The sequence below is a fragment of the Anomaloglossus baeobatrachus genome, chromosome 3, assembly GCF_048569485.1.
Source record: "Anomaloglossus baeobatrachus isolate aAnoBae1 chromosome 3, aAnoBae1.hap1, whole genome shotgun sequence".
NCBI classification, from domain to species: domain Eukaryota; kingdom Metazoa; phylum Chordata; class Amphibia; order Anura; family Aromobatidae; genus Anomaloglossus; species Anomaloglossus baeobatrachus.
This window is the reverse complement of record NC_134355.1, coordinates 58,979,192-59,004,790: the sequence shown is the minus strand read 5'-3', so window position 1 is coordinate 59,004,790 and position 25,599 is coordinate 58,979,192. Positions and strand designations below refer to the sequence as shown.

Sequence of the window (25,599 nt, the reverse complement as noted above, 5' to 3'; positions counted from 1 at the left end):
AAGAGAGGTCACAGCCGTTCTTGCAAGTGAAGCTAGTGTGTAAATTCCATGGAAGTCGCTGGAAGACTAATCCTTTCCTATGCTGACTGTATATATGTTTTCTGTAAATGAGCAGGCCAAAGGCTCTGTGTGGAAGGACCACACGTCCCACACGTGGCGGTACCATTTTGGACATTAAAAATCTGTTTCACCTAACGTGACTTGATGCTTACCTAAGAATTTTAGTTTCATCTACCATAGTCCTTGAAGAAAACCCTCAACGGGTTGAAACATTGGACAAAATATTTATTTCCAATAAAAACGTTTTTTGAGCACCATATTGGACTCTTTTTCATGATATTCTTTAGTGTGCCGGAGTATATTTTCTATAGTACCTGTTTTTTCTCCAGAGCACCTACACTTATCCAAGTGGTTGAGCCAGGTCTTACTCCTGTTAAACTGGCCGATGTAGACTTGATTTTCTTGTGCTTGTGCCTATTCATAAATTAGGCATATCTTGATCTGGTTAGCGAGATATCAAAGTTGTCATATGAAATTCCAGTGCTGATAGATTTCTCCTGTGAAGGATGAGTAGTGCAAGCTCTGAGAGCCCAGGTCATCGAGTGACAAGAAATGCGTCTGACACAGGTTGCACACCTCAACAATTGACCCATTCTGTCCCTAAAAACCTGATGCCCATACTAATCTAATACCCTGCAGCAGCGTGTAGTGACTCCACTGGGGACGCCATGTCACTGGGGTCTGATGAGCACTGCCATGTGTAAGTAGTAGGATATTAATGTACATCTTTTTAATTATTTCATTTTCCAGTTTTTGTGGGGGGGGTTGCCATTTTTTAGATTTTTCTATTTCTCAGAAAACCTCTTTAAAGATAACTAAAAGAATCAGATGAAGCAGTTGGTTTTGCTAAAATCCTGAATGCAGAAAAAAAAGTATTAAAGAGAATGCCTGATGATATTCATGTGATGTAAAGGTGCATTACCATTCCCCCCATGTGATATCACTATCCGGCCAACGGCACTCTGCATGAAATTTACAGAAACATGTGCACTTAGCACTTATTAGGAAAGGTTCATCACATGAGAAGATCAGCTCCTCAGCCGGGAAGCCTCATAGATAATCACTGGCTATTAACAGCAGTAATTTGGCAATATAAGTCAGATGGAAACCTGTCATTGGTTTTAAAGAGGTTGTCCACTACTAGAACAATCCCTTCTTATTCCACATGTTTCCCCTAGGTAAAATAATAAAGACTATACTCACCTTCTATACTGGCGCTCTTCCAGCGGAGTCTGGACTCACGGTGCCGGGGTTCACATTTGATTTTGATGTCATGTGACCCCCAAGTCCAATCAGTGCTGGCTTCTGTCTCCTTACCTTCGGACCAAACGAGCAACCAACAGGAAGTGAGAACAGCCAGTACGCTCACTTCCTGTGGATTAACTCGTTTGGTCTGAAGGCGGGGAGAAGGAAACTGGCTCTGATTGGACGCGGGGCTCACAGTGTGCGCGCTTCCATGTTTATCATGCCAAGAAAGGCTGAGTGTCAGACTGTCAGCGTCTGCAACTCAGTACCAGCGCGTCGTGTACACTGCAGTGTCCTAGAAGCTGATCCTGCTCTGTTGCTCCTCTCTCTGGTTGAAATTGCATGTCTCCCTGGCTGACGTAGCTTTACAGCCAGAGAGGGGAACTTTGGAGGTAGGTGGGCGGACAACAGCCATTGGTGGTTTACTGTTCGCAGGCGGCTCAGCATGGCGTCAGCACGCGGCAGAGACTCAGATGAGCGCACCTCACACTGTCACAAAACAGGAGGACAGGCGCACAGCACTGCCTAGACTGGTCCTCTGCAGATAGACGGTAATAGTCTACTTACTGGACATGTATAGCCTGGCTAGAATAAAGGTTAATTCATAATTACTGGTGGTACTTTCGGAAATACTTCCTGTGCCACGAGCCACACCAGAGAGGCAAAGAGAGATCAGGGAGGTTAACAGGTGACTCAGGAATTGGTGTAGGAAAGAGGGTTTTGGGTTCCTGGAGAATTGGGCCGACTTTTCAGTTGGCTACAGATTCTATGCTAGGGATGGGCTGCATCTTAATGGGGAAGGTGCAGCTCTGCTGGGGCAGAAAATGGCTAGAAGGTTGGAGGAGTGTTTAAACTAGGAATGGGGGGCGAGGGTATTCACTTTATAGAAGGGGAATGTAGTACAGATAGTGACCAGGGCACAAGTAATGAAATTGGGGGTGGTACGGGGGGAAGGGTTAGGACAGTTAATACAGTAAGTAGGAATACAGGTACAGAGTCATACGTAACGTGCATGTACACTAATGCCCGAAGCCTCACAAATAAGGTGGAGGAATTAGAATTAATATTGTTGGAAGAAAATTATGATATAGTGGGGATATCAGAGACATGGCTGGATGAGAGCTATGACTGGGCTGTTAATTTACAGGGTTATAGCCTATTCAGGAATGACCGTACAAATAAGCGAGGGGGAGGTGTGTGTCTATATGTAAAATCATCCTTAAAACCCATCCTGCGTGACAACATATGTGAGGGTACTGAGAATGTAGAGTCCCTATGGGTGGAGATAAGGGGGGGGAGAATGAATAATAAAATACTGATAGGGGTGTGTTATAAGACGCCGAATATTTTGGAAGAGGTAGAGAATCTCCTCATAAAGCATATTGATAAAGCAGCGAGTCTCGGAGAGGTAATTATTATGGGGGACTTTAACTATCCTGATATAAATTGGGGAACAGAAACTTGCAGTTCCAGCAAAGGAAATAGATTTTTGATAACAATGAAAGATAATTACCTTTCACAAATGGTACAGGACCCCACAAGAGGGGGAGCACTACTAGACCTTGTACTAACCAATAGGCCAGACCGCATATCAAATATACAAGTTGGGGGTTACTTGGGGAATAGTGATCACAAAATAATAAGTTTTCATGTATTCTTTAGTAAGATGTCTAGTAGAGGGGCTACAAGGACACTAAACTTCAGGAAAGCAAATTTTAAACGGTTTAGAGATGATCTTAGTGCAATAAACTGGGATGATGTACTAAGTAATAAAAGTACACAAAGCAAATGGGAGACTTTTATGAGCATCCTGAATAGGGCTTGTGCAGAAAATATACCCTATGGGAACAAACATGCTAGAAATAGGAGGAAACCCCTATGGCTAAATAGAGCTGTAAGGGAAGCAATAAAAGAAAAACAGAAAGCTTTAAAAGAATTAAAGAGGGTAGGTAGTGATGAGGCATTATATAATTATAGAAAATTAAATAAAATATGTAAAAAGCAAATTAAGTTAGCTAAGTTTGAGACAGAGAGACTCATTGCGAGAGAAAGTAAAAATAATCCTAAAATATTCTTTAACTACATAAACAGTAAAAAACTGAAAAGCGATAGTGTTGGCCCCCTTAAAAATAGTCTTGGTGAAATGGTGGAAGGAGATGAGGGTAAAGCCAACCTGCTGAATGACTTTTTTTCTACGGTTTTTATACAAGAAAATGCCATGGCAGATGACATGACCAGTGATACCATAAATTCACCCTTGAATATTACCTGCTTAACCCAGCAGGAAGTACGCCGCCGCCTCGAAATCACTAAGGTTGACAAATCTCCGGGCCCGGATGGCATACACCCCAGAGTACTACAGGAATTGAGTTCTGTGATAGATAGACCATTATTTTTAATCTTCTCAGATTCCTTAATAACAGGGTCGGTACCGCAGGACTGGCGCATAGCAAATGTGGTGCCAATATTCAAAAAGGGGACAAAAACTGAGCCGGGAAATTATAGGCCGGTAAGTTTAACCTCTACGGTTGGTAAAATCCTTGAGGGTTTCTTGAGTGATGCTATACTGGAGTATCTCAAGAAAAATAACCTTATGACAGAGTATCAACATGGGTTTATGAGGGATCGATCCTGTCAAACTAATTTGATCAGCTTCTATGAAGAGGTAAGTTCAAGCCTGGACCAGGGAAACGCAGTGGATGTTGTGTATATGGACTTTTCAAAAGCTTTTGATACGGTGCCACACAAAAGGTTGGTACATAAAATGAGAATAATGGGGATAGGGGAAAATATGTGTAACTGGGTTAAAAACTGGCTCAGTGATAGGAAACAAAGGGTGGTTATTAATGGTACGTACTCGGCCTGGGTCTCAGTTCTTAGTGGGGTACCACAGGGGTCAGTATTGGGCCCGCTTCTTTTCAACATATTTATAAATGACCTTGTTGGGGGCATGCGGAGTAGAATTTCAATATTTGCAGATGATACTAAACTCTGCAGGGTAATCAATACAAGGAGGATAATTTTATATTACAGGGAGATTTATGTAAATTGGAGGATTGGGCTGAGAAGTGGCAATTGAAGTTTAATGTAGATAAATGTAAGGTCATGCACTTGGGTAGAGGAAATAACATTTATGATTATGTACTTAATTGTAGAACACTGGGTAAAACAGACACAGAAAAAGACTTGGGTGTATGGGTGGATGGTAAACTTCACTTTAGTGGCCAGTGTCAGGCAACTGCTGCCAGGGCTAATAAATAATGGGATGTATTAAAAGAGGTATACGTGTTCATGAAAAAAATATAGTTCTACCTCTGTACAAGTCACTAGTGCGACCGCACTTATATACTGTGTACAATTCTGGTCACCGATATATAAGAAGGACATAGCTGAACTGGAGAGGGTGCAGAGAAGACCACCAAGATTATTAGAGGAATGGGTGGGCTGCAATACCAAGACAGGTTATTAAACTTGGGGTTATTTAGTTTGGAAAAACGAAGGCTTAGGGGGGATCTAATCACAATGTATAAATATATGAGGGGACAGTACAGAGACCTTTCCAAAGATCTCTTTACACCTAGGCCTGCGATTGGAACACGGGGGCATCCGATACGTCTTGAGGAAAGAAGGTTTAATCATAATCACAGACGAGGATTCTTTACTGTGCGAGCAGTGAGACTGTGGAACTCTCTGCCGCATGATGTTGTAATGAGTGATTCACTACTAACATTTAAGCAGAGGCTGGACGCCTTTCTTGAAAAATTTAATATTACCAGTTATGTATATTAGATTTTATGACAGGGTGTTGATCCAGGGAACTAGTCTGATTGCCGGATGTGGAGTCAGGAAGGACATTTTTTCCCCATTGGAACTTGTTTGCCACATTGGGGTTTATTTTTGCCTTCCTCTGGATCAACATGTTAGGCTACGGGTTGAACTAGATGGACTTAGAGTCTCCCTTCAACCTTAAAAACTATGATACTATGATAATTATAATTAATACTAGAAGGTGGCCCGATTCTACGCATCGGGTATTTTAGAATTTACGTATTGTGTAGTTCATGTATGATTTTTGTTATATATATATATATATATATATATATATATATATATATAGATGTTGTTGTGTGTAGTTACCAAGTGTTTGTGTAGGGGCTGTACATGTTCTGGATGTTGTCTGGGTGTGATGGGGGGTGAGAGCGGTGTTGTTTGTGTGTTGCGTTGTTTGTGGAGCGCTGTGTGTCTGTAGCGTTGTGTGTGTGTTGTGCAGTTTGTGTGTGTGTGGTGTGTTTTGGGGGGGAGGTATGTTTTGTGCAATGTGCGTGTTGTGCGGTCTGTGCGTATATTTGTGTGTGCAGCGTTGTCTGTGTGTGTGGGTGTCTGTGTAGGGCAGTTGTTTGTGGTTCCCAGTGTGTGTGTGTGGTGTGGTGTGTTGTGCAGTGCGCGCGCGCGCATGTGTGTGTGTTGGGGGGAGGTGTGCACTTCCCATCGTGCTCCATCCCCCATGCAGCGCACTCCCCATCGTGCTCCATCCCGTATGCTGCGCACCCCCCATCGTGCTCCATCTCCCATCCTGCGCACTCCCAAACGTGCTCCATCCGCCATGCTGCGCACTCCCAAACGTGCTCCATCCGCCATGCAGCGCACTCCCCATCGTGCTCCATCCCCCATGCTGCTCACTCCCAAACGTGCTCCATCCGCCATGCTGCGCACTCCCCATCGTGCTCCATCTCCCATGCTGCGCACTCCCAAACGTGCTCCATCCGCCATGCTGCGCACTCCCAAACGTGCTCTATCCCCCATGCTGCGCACTCCCAAACGTGCTCCATCCGCCATGCTGCGCACTCCCAAACGTGCTCCATCCCCTATGCTGCGCACCCCCCATCGTGCTCCATCTCCCATCCTGCGCACTCCCAAACGTGCTCCATTCGCCATGCTGCGCACTCCCAAATGTGCTCCATCCGCCATGCTGCGCACTCCCAAACGTGCTCCATCCGCCATGCTGCGCACTCCCCATCGTGCTCCATCCCCCATGCTGCGCACTCCCAAACGTGCTCCATCCGCCATGCTGCGCACTCCCCATCGTGCTCCATCTCCCATGCTGCGCACTCCCAAACGTGCTCCATCCGCCATGCTGCGCACTCCCAAACGTGGTCCATCCGCCATGCTGCGCACTCCCAAACGTGCTCCATCCGCCATACTCCGCACTCCCCATCGTGCTGCATCCTCCATGCTGCGCACTCCCAAACGTGCTCCATCCGCCATACTCCGCACTCCCCATCGTGCTGCATCCCCCATGCTGCTCACTCCCAAACGTGCTCCATCCGCCATGCTGCGCATTTCCAAACGTGCTCCATCCGCCATGCTGCGCACTCCCAAACGTGCTCCATCCGCCATGCTGCGCACTCCCAAACGTGCTCCATCCGCCATGCTGCGCACTCCCAAACGTGCTCAATCCGCCATGCTGCGCACTCCCAAACGTGCTCCATCCGCCATGCTGCGCACTCCCAAACGTGCTCCATCCGCCATGCTGCGCACTCCCAAAGGTGCTCCATCCGCCATGCTGCGCCAGCATCAGCCTCTCTACCTGCAGCATCAGCCTCTCTCCTCCCAGCATCAGCCTCTCTGTCCCCAGCATCAGCCTCTCTGTCTCCAGCATCAGCCTCTCTGTCTCCAGCATCAGCCTCTCTGTCTCCAGCATCAGCCTCTCTGTCCCCAGCATCAGCCTCTCTGTCGCCAGCATCAGCCTCTCTGTCCCCAGCATCAGCCTCTCTGTCCCTAGCATCAGCCTCTCTGTCCCCAGCATCAGCCTCTCTGTCCCCAGCATCAGCCTCTGTCCCCAGCATCAGCCTCTCTGTCCCCAGCATCAGCCTCTCTGTCCCCAGCATCAGCCTCTCTGTCTCCAGCATCAGCCTCTCTGTCCCCAGCATCAGCCTCTCTGTCCCCAGCATCAGCCTCTCTGTCCCCAGCATCAGCCTCTCTGTCCCCAGCATCAGCTTCTCTGTCCCCAGCATCAGCCTCTCTGTCTCCAGCATCAGCCTCTCTGTCCCCAGCATCAGCCTCCCGCAGCATCAGCCTCTCTGTCCCCAGCATCAGCTTCTCTGTCCCCAGCATCAGCCTCTCTGTCCTCAGCATCAGCTTCTCTGTCCCCAGCATCAGCCTCTCCGTCTCCAGCATCAGCCTCCCCATCCCAGCCTTCCCCAGGATCAGCCTCTGTCCTCTCAGCCTCCTCCAGCACGCCGTGCTCCTCTGCCGACACTCACAGATCCGATCGCATCCACTCACACACACCCACACACACCCACCCGATCGCATCCACTCACACACACCCGATCGCATCCACTCACACACACCCGATCGCATCCACTCACACACACCCGATCGCATACACTCACACACAAAGACACACACACTGACGATATTGCACATACGCGCTGATACTCACAACATCCGGGGATATCACATGCTTCTGGCCATGTGATCCCCGGCAGGTCCTGGAAGCTCACAACTGCACAGTATCGCCGCCGAGAAGCAAGCGATATCCCAGGATGTTGTGAGTATGTGGATGCGATGTGATGTGTGAGGTGTGTGTGAGTGTGATCTGATTTGTGTGTGTGTGTGTGTGTGTGCTGTTATGTGTGTGTATGTTCCGCAGCTGCAGGACCTTGATGTGTGGATGCGATGTGATGTGTGTGTGAGGTGTGTGTGAGAGTGAGTGTGAGCCGGTGTACACTGGTAACTATGATACACATCGGGTAACTAAGGGACCTTAGTTACCCGATGTTTATAATGGTTACCAGCTTTCACGGCCTCCGTCAAGATCCCAGCATCGCAAGGTTATGTCTGGCGCTGCCGGGATCCTGACGGAGCCGGTGTAGAAGCAAGCGATATCCCAGCATGTTGTGATGTGTGAGGTGTGTGTGAGAGTGAGTGTGAGAGTGAGTGTGATCTGATGTGTGTGTGTACTCACCTGGGAATCGGAGCTCCCTGTCAGTTGGGCCAGAGCGAGCGTGCATTGCGTGAGGGGGGCGGGGCCTGCAGAGAGCCGGGGCGAGAGGCCAATCCGTGTGGGGGGGCGGGGCCATGGCGAGCCCAGCGGCCAATCAGCTTTGTGTCACCGTAAGGACACAATTTCGGAGCATGACAGACAGACAGATAGACAGACAGACAGACAGACAGACAGAATAAGGCAATTATATATATAGATTGCGCAATTAATTCCATGGCGCTTTGTCTACTCCCCAGTAACTTGTATGCCCCCCACTGGCCCCCAGTAACTTTTTGGTCCCCAGTAACTTGTTTGCCCCCTACTGGCACTAAGTAACTTGTTTACAAACCTACTGGACTCCAGTAACTTATATGCCCCCCACTGGCCCCCAGTAACTTGTTTACCCCCCACTGGCACTAAGTAACTTGTTTGCCCCCTACTGGAGTCCAGTAACTTGCATGCCCCCCCACTGGTCCCCCAGTAACTTGTATGCCCCTCCACTGGCCCCTTGTATCTCCCACCCCCTCAGCCCCTATTAACTTTTATGAAGACCCCAGTAACATGTATATACCCCCCAGTAACTTGTATGTCTCCCCAGTAACATGTAACCCCCCCCCCAGTAATGTGTATGTTGTTTATTATGTTAATATTTTATTGTATTTTTTTATCTCGAGGGCATTCAAACTTTGCTATGGGGCCCCATGATTTCTATGTACGCCCCTACTAGAAATATACGAAGCTGTCACATTTTGGTTGTGTCTGATCCACACAGACATCTGAAAGAGCCTTTAGACTGGTTAAGGACACATCCGTAGCTGATCGTACCCACTTTTCATTCTAGTCACACACATTACTCGGAGGAGTAACAGCAAAATGTAAAGTGTTATTTAATGGGGATTAAAGGGATTTTCTAAAATAGACAAGTCCTGGAGTGGTGTCATTTTCTTAAACATAATCTCCAGGCTGCCTGTAGCCACCACTAGGGGGAGAAGAGGAGCTGAAGTTGGACGCAATAATACCTTAGTTTTCTAAGCACCACCTAGTGGCCACTTTAGGCAATTGGATTACTATGTCTAGGAAGTGATTTAGGGCTCTATATTCTAAGGGGTACTTTGCACGCTGCGACATTGCTACTGCGATATTGTCGGGGTCAAATCGAAAGTGACGCACATTCGGCGCCGGTAACGACGTCGCAACGTGTAAAGCCTAGATGCGCTGATAAACGATCGCAAAAGCGTCGAAAATCGGTGATCTGTGTAGCGTCGGTCATTTTCATAATGTCGCACCAATAGGAGATGCGATGTTGTTCCTCGTTCCTGCGGCAGCACACATCGCTGTGTGTGAAGCTGCAGGAGCGAGGAACATCTCCTTACCTGCCTCCACCAGCTATGCGGAAGGACGGAGGTGGGCGGGATGTTATGTCCCGCTCATCTCCGCCCCTCTGCTTCTATTGGCCACCTGCCGTGTGACGTCGCTGTGACACCACACGACCCGCCCCCTTAGGAAGGAGGCGGGTCGCTGGCCAAAGCGACGTCGCAGGGCAGGTAAGTGCGAGTGAAGCTGCCGTAGCGATAATATTCGCTACGGCAGCTATCACAAGATATCGCACGTACGACGGGGGCGGGGACTATCGCGCTCGGCATCACTAGCCGATGTTAGCGATGTCGCAACGTGCAAAGTACCCCTAAGTATTCTAAAATGAATCCTCAAGGAAATTTAACCCCTAAAACAACATGCGCTTGACATTTAGCTTTATTATCCTCCGTGTTGTTGCTGCTTATAATTAATACTCCCTCTATCACTTGCACATTTGTGTCTACACTCAGTCAACTTGACCATGTTCTGTTATATGTTACATTACTAGCATGGTAATTGCAAAATGTGTGAAAGCGAAATGAATGGGAGGGCAAATGGCCAGCTCATCTGGAAGAGCAGCATAGCTAACCTGTTTATCAGACACCCCCCTTACTTCCATTCATGTGCATCAGTCATATGCAATTTAGCCTGGAGGAGAAGAGGCCATGCCACTGGAAAGTGATATCGTCACAGATTGTCATCAGAGATTGGTGCTCTGCTGATGTATAAATACGGAGGATTCCCTGAATGAGTCTGACTGATCCATCAGAGCTGCCATTGCACTGTCCCTGCGATCAATATCATCCACCATGAACAACCACATGAATGAAGACTACATCACCAGTTATAATGGAACCATGGACATCAAAAAGACTTTGGTGCTGCAAAGTGTGAACCAGTGCAATAAGGAGCACCAAAATGAGAATAAGCTGCCGGCTATAGAAAATGCCTACACCACCATCCTAAAAGAGCTGGGGGAGAACCCCGAAAGGGAAGGGTTACTGAAGACCCCTCTGAGAGCTGCCAAAGCCATGCAGTACTTCACCAAGGGATATCAGGAGAACATTCACGGTGAGTTCAACCATACATTGCAAAATAGGCAGGATATTAGGGGCCTAGTACTAAAATTACCCCCCCCCCCCATTCTCCCCAAGAAAATGTGATCACATAAAACATGTTCAATCCTCTGCAGTACAAATCTGTTTACTTGTCTGGAGTGATGACATCACGTACATTCATGTGACCGCTGCAGCCAATCGCAGGCCATACATGTTAGCAGCACTGCTGAAACCAGTGATTGGCTGCAGCAGTACATGATATGATCACAGGCATACAATGATATTAATGTTGGAACTGCAGGGGCCTTATTTTATTATTTTAACAACTTTCCAGTTTTTTTTTTTTTAATTTCCAGACAACCCTTCACACCTACAGACATTACTAGATAGAAAAAAATGTCTGGTGAATGAAGACAATGATTTAGCAAGATGTCGGAGTTTCCTGATGGTTCACATCGACATTTCTAGTATAAAAGTTGCCGGACGGGTTAGTCCACAGTCAGCGTGCCGCAAGGCAACAATGCAGAAAGGGAGATTCCAATATTAGTAAATAAAGACGACATTAAACTGTAAAGCCATGTGCACACAGTGTGTTTATTTTTTTTAATGCATTTTTTTATGCATTTTTTGGTGCAGTTTTGTCATAAACTTGTGCCAGCAAAGGCAATGAGAATTCTGAAGTCCTGTGCACATGTTGCTTAATTTTTCCTTGCTAATCTGCAGCGTGTCAACTCTTCGTCATTTTTCCCTGCATTTTTAAGCCCTTTCAACCATTGACCTCATTAAAAAAAAGCATGGTAAAAAAAATGCACCAAAAACCTTGTTTTTGGTGCATTTTTCTGCCAGAAGATGCAGATTTGTTGCAGAAAATGTTTGCTCCAAATACTCAGCAGCGCACCTGAGTGATAATTACATGACCAAGAGGAATTGAAGATGCCATTCAGTGACTGCAAGCAGAGATGTTTTGAAAAAATAATACAAAAGAAATTCCTATTATTCAACAACACTTCACAGTTAAAGATGTTTTCCCAAAATTGAAAGTTATTCACAATCTACAGGATAGGGGATAATGGTGTCTACTGGGGGTCTGACTGATAGGAACCCCTCTCCCAGTGATACTGAATAGAGCGGAGGTGCACATGCTCGATTTTGGCTCCTTTAATTGTCTATGGCACTGTGAGAAGAAGTTAAGTACGATGCTCAATAATTTCTGCCAGTACCATTGACAATGAATGGAGTGAAGATCGAGCATGGGCATCTCCGCTCTACTCAAGATGGGACCCCCCAGTGATCCTGAATGGACTGGAATTGCACATGCTCGATTTTGGCTCCTTTAATTGTCTAGGGGACTGTGAGAAGAAGTATGTTGCTCAATTATTTCTGCCAGTACCATTGACAATGAATGGAGTGAAGATTGAGCATGGACACCTCAGCTCTACTCAAGACGGGACCCCCCAGTGATCCTGAATGGAGCAGAATTGCACATACTCGATTTTGGCTCCTTTAATTGTCTATGGGACTGTGAGAAGAAGTTAAGTACGATGCTCAATAATGTCTGCCAGTACCATTGACAATGAATGGAGTGAAGATCGAGCATGGACATCTCTGCTCTACTCAAGACGGGACCCCCCAGTGATCCTGAATAGAGCGGAAGTGCACATGCTAGATTTTGGCTCCTTTAATTGTCTATGGGACTGTGAGAAGTATGATGCTCAATTATTTCTGCCAGTACCATTGACAATGAATGGAGTGAAGATCGAGCATGGGCATCTCCGCTCTACTCAAGACGGGACCCCCCAGTGATCCTGCATAGAGCGGAGGTGCACATGCTCTATTTCCGCTCTGCAATTGTCTATGGGACTGTGAGAAGAAGTTAAATATGACACATTGTTTCTGCCAGAACCGTTGACAATGAACGGGGCGGAGGTCAAGCATGTGCACTACAGATGGGGCTGCAGAGACCACTTCACAAATCACTGGAGTCTTGCAGCTGTCAGACCCTCAGCAATCAACAAGTTATCCTCAATCCTTGCAGATATGGTAAAACCTTTTTGGTATCTATACAAAAAGTTGAAGAACTTGGAAATTCTTTCTTTTCATTGTTTGAGAATTTTGAGCTCCGTTTTGTTTTGTTCTCCATTCACACCCAAAGCAAAGGGAAATCTTGTGAGATGTAATTCTATCTTCCACCATGCATTATTTAGCATCTAAATTGGACAGAAAATAAAACATTGTACCTACAAAGGGGTACAAGGTAAGTAAAGTATATGGAGATCGACCTCCATGATCTGCACCAAATATTACTTTCCTGGGGTCCTGACAGTAGGGGTCTCCTAGTCCTGCTCTTTGTGTTCATGGCACAATTAATTCCATTACGTGCAGTCCTCATATTTGTGTGAGAATCAGACATTCCCAGGAGATGGGATCCCGGTAAGATTTGATTAAGAGGTGAAATGAGTGATTAAAGGGGTTGTCCACTAAAAACAAGTTATCGCATATTTACATTGCTCAACAGAAAATTGTATCTCTTTTTTTCACATTGGAGCATCCGGTCGGAGATGTGCAAACGTGTCACCTACCATATTGCACAACGTGCAGCAAGATACAGTATGCTGTGCAGAGGCCAGATGTGCATTGCAGCTGACGGGGGCCACTTTGAGCATCAAAGTTAAATGAGCGCCATATGCGTGACCGGCATTCAATGTTTTGGGGGGGTCATGGGTTTCATATCATAGCATTTCTGTATGCAAGGTGTCGATTTGTATTGAATTGATGATGCCCTACAATAATTGTGTAATTCACTTTTTTTCTCTATCTCATTCCGTGTTCGAGATAAAAATGCTAACTCCGTTGTTTTCCACCAGGTGGCGCTATAGGTGGTTTCATTGCGTAGCACATGGCTACATTACTATACCTAGACACCACTTCTATGCCTATAGCTGCCGCCGTTCTCAAGTTAATGGCGGTGGACAGGATATGGGTGGACACTGTATATATATCACTGGGAGAGCTGAAGGCATTTACATCACTGGGGAGGGATAGAGCCATATACATCAGAGAGGAGGGCTGAGGCACTGCCGGACACTGACAAAAAAGTGCCCCTGTGCAAAAAAGCATATGGGCCCTTTTGAGTCCAATAACCCACCAAAATGCACAGTTCAATCTGCTTCAGAGATAGTAATCTGCCACCTTAACTCTTGGGCCCCTGTGCAGCTGCACAAGTTGCACCAATATGTCTGCCCCTGAGCTGGGAGAATGTACAGCACTGAGGAGGGCAGGGGTAACATACAGCACTGGGGCATAAGGGCACATACAGCACTGGGGAGAGCTGGGGGCACATACAGCACTGGGGTGGCCTGAGGTCATATACAGCACTGGAGAGGGCTGGGGTAATATACAGCACTGGAGAGAGCTGGGGTAATATAATATACAGCACTGGAGAGAACTGGGGGCACATACAGCTCTGGGGAGGTCTGGGGGCCCATACAGCTCTGGAGAGGGCTGGGGTCATATACAGCATTGTGGACGCTTGAGCTGCCGCTGCTTTCGCCATCTGTGGACGGGAGCGCATCGTATGATAACTCTGCCTATAAAGTACTTCCTTGTGCTGGCACTGGCAACCGTGATGACATAATCCTTCCATGCATGTGCACGCAGCTTTCAGTAGTGAACAATGGGTGCGTGTGCTTGCAGTACATGTGGGGGTTTAAAGAGTCGACAGACAGCCAAACATATGTGGCTGTTGCCCCGAGCACTACTGTACCTGGAAATGTGCCCAGAAGCTGCAGATAAGGTCATTACAGGCCACATACCGGCCATGGGCTGGAGGTTCCTCACCCCTGCTCTAGATAGATGATAGTTTTGACCAGACAACCCCTTGAGGCCAAAACCAGATACAACAGTTATTTTCTGATGAAACCATAAAACAGGTATTTAGAAATGAAACACACCCACTTCTGGTCTAGCGACTGAACACATAGGGACACATGTTGTTTACATCATGCTTCATACCGGAAGGGGGCAAGGTGGGGGGGCGGTAAGAGGGAAATTTAGGAGAAAGAATATAGAAATATATATATATATATGTATGTATAATATATATATATATATATATATATAATTGCCTTATTCTGTCTGTCTGTCTGTCTGTCTGTTTGTCTGTCTTGCTCCAAAATTGTGTCCTTACGGTGACACAAAGCTGATTGGCCGCTGGGCTCGCCATGGCCCCGCCCCCCCGCACGGATTGGCCGCTCGCCCAGGCAACTCGCCCACGCCCCGCCCCCCTCATGCAATGCACGCTCGCTCTGGCCCCGCCCCCCGCACGCATTCCCCGAACCGACCGACACGGAGCCACGACTCCCAGGTGAGTACTGTACCCCCGGGAGCCCACATCAGCGTACGCCGCCAACCCAGCCGACATATACCCTCGCATTGCTGGGGTTGCCGCCGTATGCTGGTGTGGGCTCCCGTGCGAGCGGGGGACGGGATACGCTGGTAACCATGGTAGCATAGTTACCAGCGCATCAAGGTCCTGCAGCGGCGGAACATACACACACGCACACACATAACAGCACACACACACACATACACACACATCAGATCACACTCACTCTCACACACACCTCACACACACATCACATCGCATCCACACACTCACAACATCCTGGGATATCGCTTGCTTCTCGGCGGCGATACTGTGCAGTGAACTTCCAGGACCTGCCGGAGGATCACGTGGCCAGAAGCATGTGGTATCTCCGGATGTTGTGAGTGTGAGCGCGTATGTGCAATATCGTCAATGTGTGTGTGCGTGAGTGTATGCGATCGGGTGTGTGTGAGTGTATGCGATCGGGTGTGTGTGAGTGTATGCGATCGGGTGTGTGTGAGTGTATGCGATCGGGTGTGTGTGAGTGTATGCGATCGGGTGTGGGTGAGTGTATGCGATCGGATCTGTGTCGGCAGAGGAGCACAGCGTGCTGGAGGAGGCTGGGAGGAGAGAGGCTGATCCTGGGGAAGGCTGGGAGGGGGAGGCTGAGAGAAGAGAGGCTGATGCTGGGGGAGGCTGAGGCTGGGGTAGGCTGGGAGGAGAGAGGCTGATGCTAGGGACAGAAAAGGCTGATGCTGGGAGGAGAGAGGCTGATGCTGGGAGGAGAGAGGCTGATGCTGCGGGCAGAGAGGCTGATGCTGCGGGCAGAGAGGCTGATGCTGGTGCAGCATGGGGGATGGAGCACGATGGGGGGTGCGCAGCATGGGGGATGGAGCACGATGGGGAGTGCACAGCATGGGGGATGGAGCACGTTTGGGAGTGCGCAGCATGGCGGATGGAGCACGTTTGGGAGTGCGCAGCATGGCGGATGGAGCATGTTTGGGAGTGCGCAGCATGGCGGATGGAGCACGTTTGGGAGTGCGCAACATGGCGGATGGGCCACGTTTGGGAGTGCGCAGCATAGCGGATGGACCACGTTTGGGAGTGCGCAGCATGGCGGATGGACCACGTTTGGGAGTGCGCAGCATGGCGGATGGAGCACGTTTGGGAGTGCACAGCATGGCGGATGGACCACGTTTGGGAGTGCGCAGCATGGCGGATGGAGCACGTTTGGGAGTGCGCAGCATGGCGGATGGAGCACGTTTGGGAGTGCGCAGCATAGCGGATGGACCACGTTTGGGAGTGCGCAGCATGGCGGATGGACCACGTTTGGGAGTGCGCAGCATGGGGGATGGAGCACGTTTGGGAGTGCGCAGCATGGCGGATGGAGCACGTTTGGGAGTGCGCAGCATGGCGGATGGAGCACGTTTGGGAGTGCGCAGCATGGCGGATGGAGCACGTTAGGGAGTGCGCAGCATGGCGGATGGAGCACGTTTGGGAGTGCGCAGCATGGCGGATGGAGCACGTTTGGGAGTGCGCAGCATGGCGGATGGAGCACGTTTGGGAGTGCGCAGCATGGGGGATGCAGCACGATGGGGAGTGCGCAGTATGGCGGATGGAGCACGTTTGGGAGTGCGCAACATGGCGGATGGACCACGTTTGGGAGTGCGCAGCATGGCGGATGGAGCACGTTTGGGAGTGCGCAGCATGGCGGATGGAGCACGATGGGGAGTGCGCAGCATGGCGGATGGAGCGCGATGGGGAGTGCGCAGCATGGGGGATGGAGCACGATGGGAGGTGCACACCTCCCCCCAAGACACACACACACACACACGCGCACTGCACAACACACACACACACTGGGAACCACAAACACTGCCCTACACAGACACCCACACACACAACGCTGCACACACACAACACCCAACACACAAACACCGCGGCATACATAAATATACGCACATACCGCACAACACACACATTGCACAAAACATACCTCCCCCCAAAACACACCACACACACACAAACCGTGCAACACACACACACAACGCTACAGACACACAGCGCTCCACAAACAACGCAACACACGCAACACACATACAACACCGCTCTCACCCCCCGCCACACCCAGACAACACCCAGAACATGTACAGCGCCCGACAAACACTTGGTAACTACACACAACAACATCTCTCTCTATATATATATATATATATATATATATATATATAACAAAAATCATACATGAACTACACAATACGTAAATTCTAGAATACCCGATGCGTAGAATCGGGCCACCTTCTAGTATATATATATATATATATATATATATACACTGTACATATTACACAATTCTTATTATTATAACCACAGTAATAATTTTTGCACATGTGCTCCATCCTATAGTCAGGGGTTACACAAATTCCAATTTTGTGCCTGTGTGTAGGGATTTTCTTATGTATTATTATATCGATCCACATTCTCATATATATATATATATATTATACATACACTTTTTAATGTGATTGTTTTGTTTGTTACCTGGATACATTTGTTACAATAGTCTGGATAATTAATGCATGATTTCTATATTTGTGTGTTACAGATATACTCAACAATGCCATATTTGATGAAAACCATGATGAAATTGTCATTGTGAAGGACATTGATGTTTTTTCGCTCTGTGAACATCACTTGGTACCGTTCTTCGGCAGGGTATGTACCAAAACCAACAAGGGCAACACACACTGGGTTTATTAAAGTGACTCCTAGATGCACGTACAACTGATTTTGGTTTGTCAGCTTCTTATATATAATATGTCTCTATAAATATATATTGTTTACAAAAATATTTTACCCAATTGGTCCTTGTTACTTCCCCTAATAGTCCCAGTCTCCCAGATCTTCACTGCTATGTACGGCATCTCTCTATGCATCTGCAGTTGTGCAGATATCACCGTAATTATTACTTTTATTATTTTTATTTGTAGGTGCACATCGGCTATTTACCAAATAAAAAGGTTGTTGGCCTGAGCAAACTGGCAAGGTAAGACGCAACCTGTCTTCTCTGAAAACAAAAAGGATCACACAATAACTTTATTGGTGTAACGGTCATGGCCGGAGTAGGTGCAGCAAGCGGGGTTAGTGGACCCACTGGATCACAGGGGGGACCCGAGCTTATCTTTTGTTGGGAGGGGCTTAACACCAGATACCACTCCAAGGCAGTGACCCGGACTCTAGCAACTGACCCCCAGGACAGGTGATGGACTCAGGTGGACACAGTAGAAGGCAGGTACAGTCGGGATGGCTGAGGCAGACAAGCAGGCGGGTACAGACAGGTATGGTGGGCACGGCAGAGACAGAAAGGTATGGGAAGGCAAGTACAGGTGAATACACAGAGATAACAGGACAGGAGCTCGGGTCCTGACAAGTAGCTAGCAGACTTGTAGCCGAACTAAGGACGTTGCGCAGGCACCTCCCCTAATGGGAGGGTGCTTTAAATACTTAGTGCCTTTGAAATGGCACGCATGCCCTTTAAGAGGCGGGCTGGTGTGCGTGCGTCCTAAGCACATTCCCAGGGAGCCTGTGCAGCGTGCAGTGGCTCCGGGAGGAGAGGGAGGCAGACAAGCACATGGGTGGACATCGGCTACAATTGGCCTGATAATTTTCTCCCCAAACAGAACCTTTTGGGGCAGAGTTAGGAGACCCTCATAAATACCTGGTGGTTGTATAGTGCCACTGAAATTGGTGGGTTCAGCTGACTTTTGATTATATATTAGATTACAAGGTTAGCAGAACAATATAAGAAGCTGTAATATCTCATTAGAGAATCCCACTTCCTTCTCCACTTATGAGCCATTTCACCTCCTCTCCCTGCCTCCTAAATTATAATCTACTTTGAAAATACCTGTCTGAAGACCAGACAGACTGCCAAATCAGTGAGGTGTTAGCTCACACAGCCTATTATATTCTACGGAGAGGACAGGGAAAGGGGGAAAATAAGCAAACGATTGTGCTGAGCTTTCTAACAAGTCTTTTATCTCAGCCAGAGTAGGATTCACACCTACAGTGATCAGTACTGCAGTGTAATATTCCCCTATATATATATTAAACTAATGATCTACACCCAATATTTTTTTTTCTGATCCCATAGAATTGATCAGACATTTCATAACTTTTTTTCTTCTTTCAGAATTGTTGAAATCTTCAGCCGAAGGTTACAAGGTAAAGTGATATTCATGTCGAAAACTTTTATACGACAGATTAGAATTAGAAGGAAAGGTCGAGCATGATTTTACAATACTAATATAAACCAGAGAAGAAATTACACAACTTTGTAAAATATGGTAAAACTTCATATTCCCAGACTAGCAATCATCTGTAATCTGCAGTGATAATACTGTTGTATACTTTACAGTTCAGGAACGTCTTACAAAGCAAATTGCCCTTGCAATCCATGAGTCCCTGCAGCCGATGGGAGTAGCAGTTGTGATGGAGGCTTCGTAAGTAGCATCTTTCTTGTATCTTTTGCTAAGAATAAATATCTTTAGGATATTATGGATACAATGGGGGCATTTTTTGTTCCTAAAATGTATATGTGTCGCCCTGGACAAGCCAGGGGCCACAGGTAACAACACCACCACACCCCACACTCCCTGTAGGCACATCAAGGTCAGAACACAAAATCCTTGTTGCCTTCCCCAGGGGCTGTTGTCCACACCGAGGTGTGGAGCCAGGCGGTTGGTCTCCACCCACCAAGGAGTTCACAGTCCTGGAGGAGGGAAAACACAGGGAGTGAGAGTTAAGCTAGGGAAGTGAGAGGAGAGAGAGTTGAGAGGTGAAGGAGTTTTAGTTTGGAGGAGGAAGTGGAAGGAAGAAAGTAGTAGAGAGGAGAAAAGTGACAGAAAAAGAGCCTGAAGTTTGTCCGGGTGTGTGGCCCGGACAGAACAGCAAGGTTGGCAGACGGTGGTGACCGTCTGCAGTGGAGGTCGATTGGAGTCTGCCGTAAGAACCGTGGACGGGTGGTGACCCGGCGGTATCGGACCGGTACACAAAGAGAAACCAGCACCATTGGCAGGGGCCTTTCGGATCCCGGCAAGGCTAGGAGTCGCCGTGAATTTGCCAAATCCGTTAGTGAAGGGGACCTCCGGGTTTCCAAACAGCCAAGTCCCGATAGAAGGCAACTGTCCAACCGTGAAGGGGAGACACCGCCACCGCCAAGGGCAACCGTCTCCCAGGGCCAGCGCCTGCGGGCAAAAGGGGCTCCTCCAGCCATATCCAAGTCGGGGAGCGGGTTACCGGTGGGAACCCATCGCTACCAACATTGAACTTAGGTGCAGGGAGAGACAGTCATCACCAACCTACAGGGAAGAAGCAACCGCAGCCGTCTGGGGGACCCGTCCATCCAGCCGTGTGTTTTACCGAGAACTGTGTCATCGTCTCAGGCTGAGGGAGTACCCCCGTGCCGTACGGCACAGCGCTGCCCCTGCGACCCTGCACCTCAACAGGCCCCGCAACCCGCCTGTCACCCTACCTACCCCATCACCGGGCCCCGGGACAACAAACCCCCTACCCACGGAGGGGAGAAATAACAACTCAGCTGCTCCCTGTCACCGCTCCCGGGATCCCCGTTCAGAGCAGCGGTGGTGTCACCAAAATCACCACAATCGTGGGTGGCGTCACGGACAATAAAACCCCAAAACCATTCCCCTTTTCACTCACGGGCGAGGAGCGCCGCTCGAGTCCCCGGGAGCCCATCGCTCGAGCCACCGAGCAGCAGCGGCCGCAGCAGCAGCGGCAGCCGGACCCGAGCAGTGGGAGAGCGCAGCGTCCCCTCCTCCGCCCGCGACAACTTGGCGTCACGAACAGGATCTTACCGCTCTGCCGTCTGGAAGAGGTGCGCCTTGTTACCGCCGCAGGTGTCCGGCCGGAAAATTTCAGAAGCCGTCATCTTTGGCGCGAAAAGTTCCCGCTCGAGCGTCTCCTCGAGTAGTGGAGGCGCGAAGGCCAAAACCCCGCCCCGGTAGAGGAGGAGCTGGAAAGAGGCTAAGGGGGACGAAATGGCGGCTGGCCGCATGTGAGCGCGGCTATAAAAGCAGAGATGCCAGGACTCTGCAGCAATACTGGGTTCCTGGAAGGCTCAATTGCCAAGATGCACAGTCCGACCGCCAACGAGGATGCTCCCGCACCCGGCACGGCGATGTGGCTGAGAGACCGGACTGCCCCGTTGAATAACCGTCTGCAAGCCCATATGCAGCTCCTCCTAGAGGAGTGGGAGACTGACATGGCGGACGTGGTGGCTGCTATACGGAGACGCGAGGTGGAAGAGGATTTGGAGGAGCGGGTAGGAGACCCACGGCCCTGTATTCCCGAGGGATCGGCCACTGAGGCTGAGGAGACCGGCCTGCATCCGCTCACCCTGCCTCTCTCCCCGCTACCCGTGTTAGCTGCTGCCGCCCCGCCACTAGGCCCTCTACCTGCCCAACCGGTAGCGATACCCTGCCAATCCGCCCCGGCGGACCAACCGGCTGCAGACGCTCAGGACGTCCCTGAATTACTCCCGGGGGAACCGCTAGGACCGCGGCCCCTTAATAAAAATGTGCCAGAAGTCCCGGCAGTGATTGCGCCAGACCCCGAGCCCGGGACCGTGGCATGGATGAGGCCCAGGTGATTGAGTTCCACCACCGTCAACAGGATCAGATCTTCCGGATGATGGAGCAGTGGACCAACGAGGTGGAGATGCTGATTGCAACTGCTCCGATGTATGGGAGGGGAACAGATGTAACAGAGCCGACTGGTGACCCACGTCCCTATGTCCTACCAGGACCGGCCACTGCGGCTGAGGGGCCCGGCCTAGTCTCGACCTATGCATCACCCTTGCCGTTACTTATGGGGCACCTCAGTGTAAATTCGCCTGACCTGCTAACCCGTGCTACTGCAGAAGGATCTGATATGCTGGATGCTGGAGGCCAGGAAGCTGTGGCAGCTGGCGGCAACCCGACTGACGCAGATGCAAGTGATGGTGACTCCAGCGACTCCAGCTCTGGTGCTGAACCCGCCCTTGAAGGTGAGGAGGCAAGTGAGCGTCTCCGCTATGTGGGGGAACCGGTAGTTTATTACACCGCGCGTAATGGTGGGAATGGATACCGGGCGCCCATGTCACATAAAGCCTGTCACTGCATGTTTGATATGCTGGTGGCAGAGGACCCAGCAGACACAGAAGAGTCACAGTAAGGGCAGCGGAGCACCGTTGTCACCGTCCCCGTTGGGACCACCTGTGTGTGTTAAAAGTTTGCAAGTTTTTGAAAATGATGAAAGTGAGTAATTGATGAGCAAGTAACCTGATTGTCCGCCACTGTGATTGGAACCGGTTGTTGCCGGCACCGTTGTCCCCGTGGGGACCGTCTGAAGTTGCGTAAGGGACTCCTTACGGACAAGCCCGTGAACTTGCAGGGCAACCACAAACTTGTGGGATGTAAATAAAAATGTTGTTGCAGCTTCCACCGTTGCCGCCTCCGGAGAGGCAGATTGGAGGGAGGGCCCGCAGTGGAGCAGGCTGGGGCCCAGCTACCACCGGAACCGGTGACTACCCTCTGGGCGTTCCAGGGGCTCCCCATGGACGTGGGCCCCCTGGAAAGGACAGATCCCGCTCGGGTAACTTGGTGCAGGACTGGGGTCAAGGGGTGCTGCCTGTTTTCTTAGGGGCAGCATCAGGGCCAGGTTACTTGGGTGGGTGAGAGCGGAAGCCGTCACCGTTAACCGTTTGCAACGTTTAAGAAAAGTGCCTCCCGTTGTGGGATGAAGTTAGTATAATTGTATGTGTTACCGTTTTTCTTATCTTTTTGCAGAAAAATAAAACCGGTGATGGACGGACAGCCCGCGGACGGTCTGCATTTTGCTAAGGGGGAATGTGTCGCCCTGGACAAGCCAGGGGCCACAGGTAACAACAAAACCACACCCCACACTCCCTGTAGGCACATCGAGGTCAGAACACAAAATCCTTGTTGCCTTCCCCAGGGGCTGTTGTCCACACCAGGAGGTGGAGCCAGGCAGTTGGTCTCCACCCACCAAGGAGTTCACAGTCCTGGAGGAGGGAAAACACAGGGAGTGAGAGTTAAGCTAGGGAAGTGAGAGGAGAGAGAGTTGAGAGGTGAAGGAGTTTTAGTTTGGAGGAGGAAGTGGAAGGAGGAAAGTAGTAGAGAGGAGAAAAGTGACAGAAAAAGAGCCTGAAGTTGGTCCGGGTGTGTGGCCCGGACAGAACAGCAAGGTTGGCAGACGGTGGTGACCGTCTGCAGTGGAGGCCGATTGGAGTCTGCCGTAAGGACCGTGGACGGGTGGTGACCCGGCGGTACCGGACCGGTACACAAAGAGAAGCCAGCACCATTGGCAGGGGCCTTTCGGATCCCGGCAAGGCTAGGAGTCGCCGTGAATTTGCCAAATCCGTTAGTGAAGGGGACCTCCGGGTTTCCAAACAGCCAAGTCCTGATAGAAGGCAACCGTCCAACCGTGAAGGGGAGACACCGCCACCGCCAAGGGCAACCGTCTCCCAGGGCCAGCGCCTGCGGGCAAAAGGGGCTCCTCCGGCCCATATCCAAGTCGGAGAGTGGGTTACCGGTGGGAACCCATCGCTACCAACATTGAACTTAGGTGCAGGGAGAGACAGTCATCACCAACCTACAGGGAAGAAGCAACCGCAGCCGTCTGGGGGACCCGTCCATCCAGCCGTGTGTTTTACCGAGAACTGTGTCATCGTCTCAGGCTGAGTGAGTACCCCCGTGCCGTACGGCACAGCGCTGCCCCTGCGACCCTGCACCTCAACAGGCCCCGCAACCCGCCTGTCATCCCTACCTACCCCATCACCGGGCCCCGGGACAACCAACCCCCTACCCACGGAGGGGAGAAATAACAACTCAGCTGCTCCCTGTCACCGCTCCCGGGATCCCCGTTCAGAGCAGCGGTGGTGTCACCAAAATCACCACAACCGTGGGTGGCGTCACGGACAATAAAACCCCAAAACTATTCCCCTTTTCACTCACGGGCGAGGAGCGCCGCTCGAGTCCCCGGGATCCGGCCCATCGCTCGAGCCACCGAGCAGCAGCGGCCGCAGCAGCAGTGGCAGCCGGACCCGAGCAGTGGGAGAGCGCAGCGTCCCCTCCTCTGCCCGCGACATATATGTATATGGCTGAAAAGAATTTCTGCAATTGGGTTTTAGTAAAAATGTTGCACCATTTGCCATCTATAGCGTCTGTGTTGCACTTTTTATTGATGGTTGCAGAATGACTTAACTAAGAATCCGTCAGTGAGCTCATTCTTAATTTCCTTCTTCTCAGATCCACTTAAGTTTAGCCTAGGGTTGAAATGGTGACCTGTCGTGTGAAAGCAGGACGCTGAATATATTAGAGCTCTAATGTTACTGTAAATAAAGCAGAAAAGTTGAGGACAAGTTCTATGTGGAAGGTGCAGATTTCATGCAGAAAATTTCTGCACCAAATCTGCATCGTGTGCACATACCCTAATTTGCAGTAGAGATTGTACAGAATTTTAGGGGGAATATGTGCCATTATGAGGGACTGCACACTGTAATTCCATCACTTCCAGGGCTCATCAATTGAGGAAGGTTTGTGTTTTTGCTTACAGGCACATGTGTATGGTAATGCGAGGAGTACAGAAGATGAACAGCAGAACGGTCACCAGCACAATGCACGGCATCTTCAGAGACGATCCTAAGACCAGAGAAGAATTCCTCTCACTGATCAAACAATGATCTCCTACCAGCACTTGTGTACAAAATGCAAAGTATTATATTCACACAATCAAACTGTAATATTTCTGATTCATTCACCGATGGTGCTCAACTTTATAGATTGGTTTTTTTTTTATCTGAAAATAAAAAAATAAAATTTCACTATTAATACCTGTCATTGCTTTACTGTGGATCTAAAGTTAGGCTACTTTCACACTTGCGTTGGACGGCTTCCGTAGCATTGCGCTGTGTGACGGATGCTACGGATCGTACAAAACAACGGAAGCTTTTTTTTTTTTTATTTTCTTCTTTACAGTTTTACCGGCAGCAGACTATTGTGAACGATCAGCTGATCGCTCTCAATAGCCGGCAGCCGGGCGCTCAGCTGAGCGCTCTCACATGCCGGCGGCCGGGCATGCCGGCGATCAGCTGAGCGCTCTCACATGCCGGCGGGCGGGCGCTCAGCTGAGCGCTCTCACATGCCGGCGGCCGGGCATGCCGGTGGGCGATCAGCTGATCGCTCTCACATGCCGGCGGGCGCTCAGCTGAGCGCTCTCACATGCCGGCGGCCGGGCATGCCGGCGGGCGATCAGCTGATCGCTCTCACATGCCGGCGGGCGGGCGCTCAGCTGAGCGCTCTCACATGCCGGCGGGCGGGCACTCAGCTGAACGTTCGACCACCGAGAGACAAAATAAAGTTTGTGATTTAAAAAAAGAGCATGCGCAGTGAAATCCTATAGATTGCGCTGCTCAAAAAACGTTACATGCTGCGTTCCTTCCGCCCGAC

The 25,599-nt window shown here is 49.6% G+C and overlaps 1 protein-coding gene across 1 annotated transcript; it reads left to right on the top strand.

Annotated features, from left to right (window-relative positions):
- Positions 1–10,423: 10,423 nt before the first annotated feature.
- Positions 10,424–24,925, top strand: LOC142294957 (GTP cyclohydrolase 1-like). Its single transcript, XM_075338032.1, has 6 exons — positions 10,424–10,720; positions 17,676–17,785; positions 18,061–18,116; positions 19,263–19,294; positions 19,488–19,572; positions 24,707–24,925. Exons 1-6 carry the CDS (start codon positions 10,459–10,461, stop codon positions 24,831–24,833), a joined length of 672 nt encoding a protein of 223 aa, XP_075194147.1. The 5' UTR covers positions 10,424–10,458; the 3' UTR covers positions 24,834–24,925.
- The last annotated feature ends 674 nt before the right edge of the window (positions 24,926–25,599 follow it).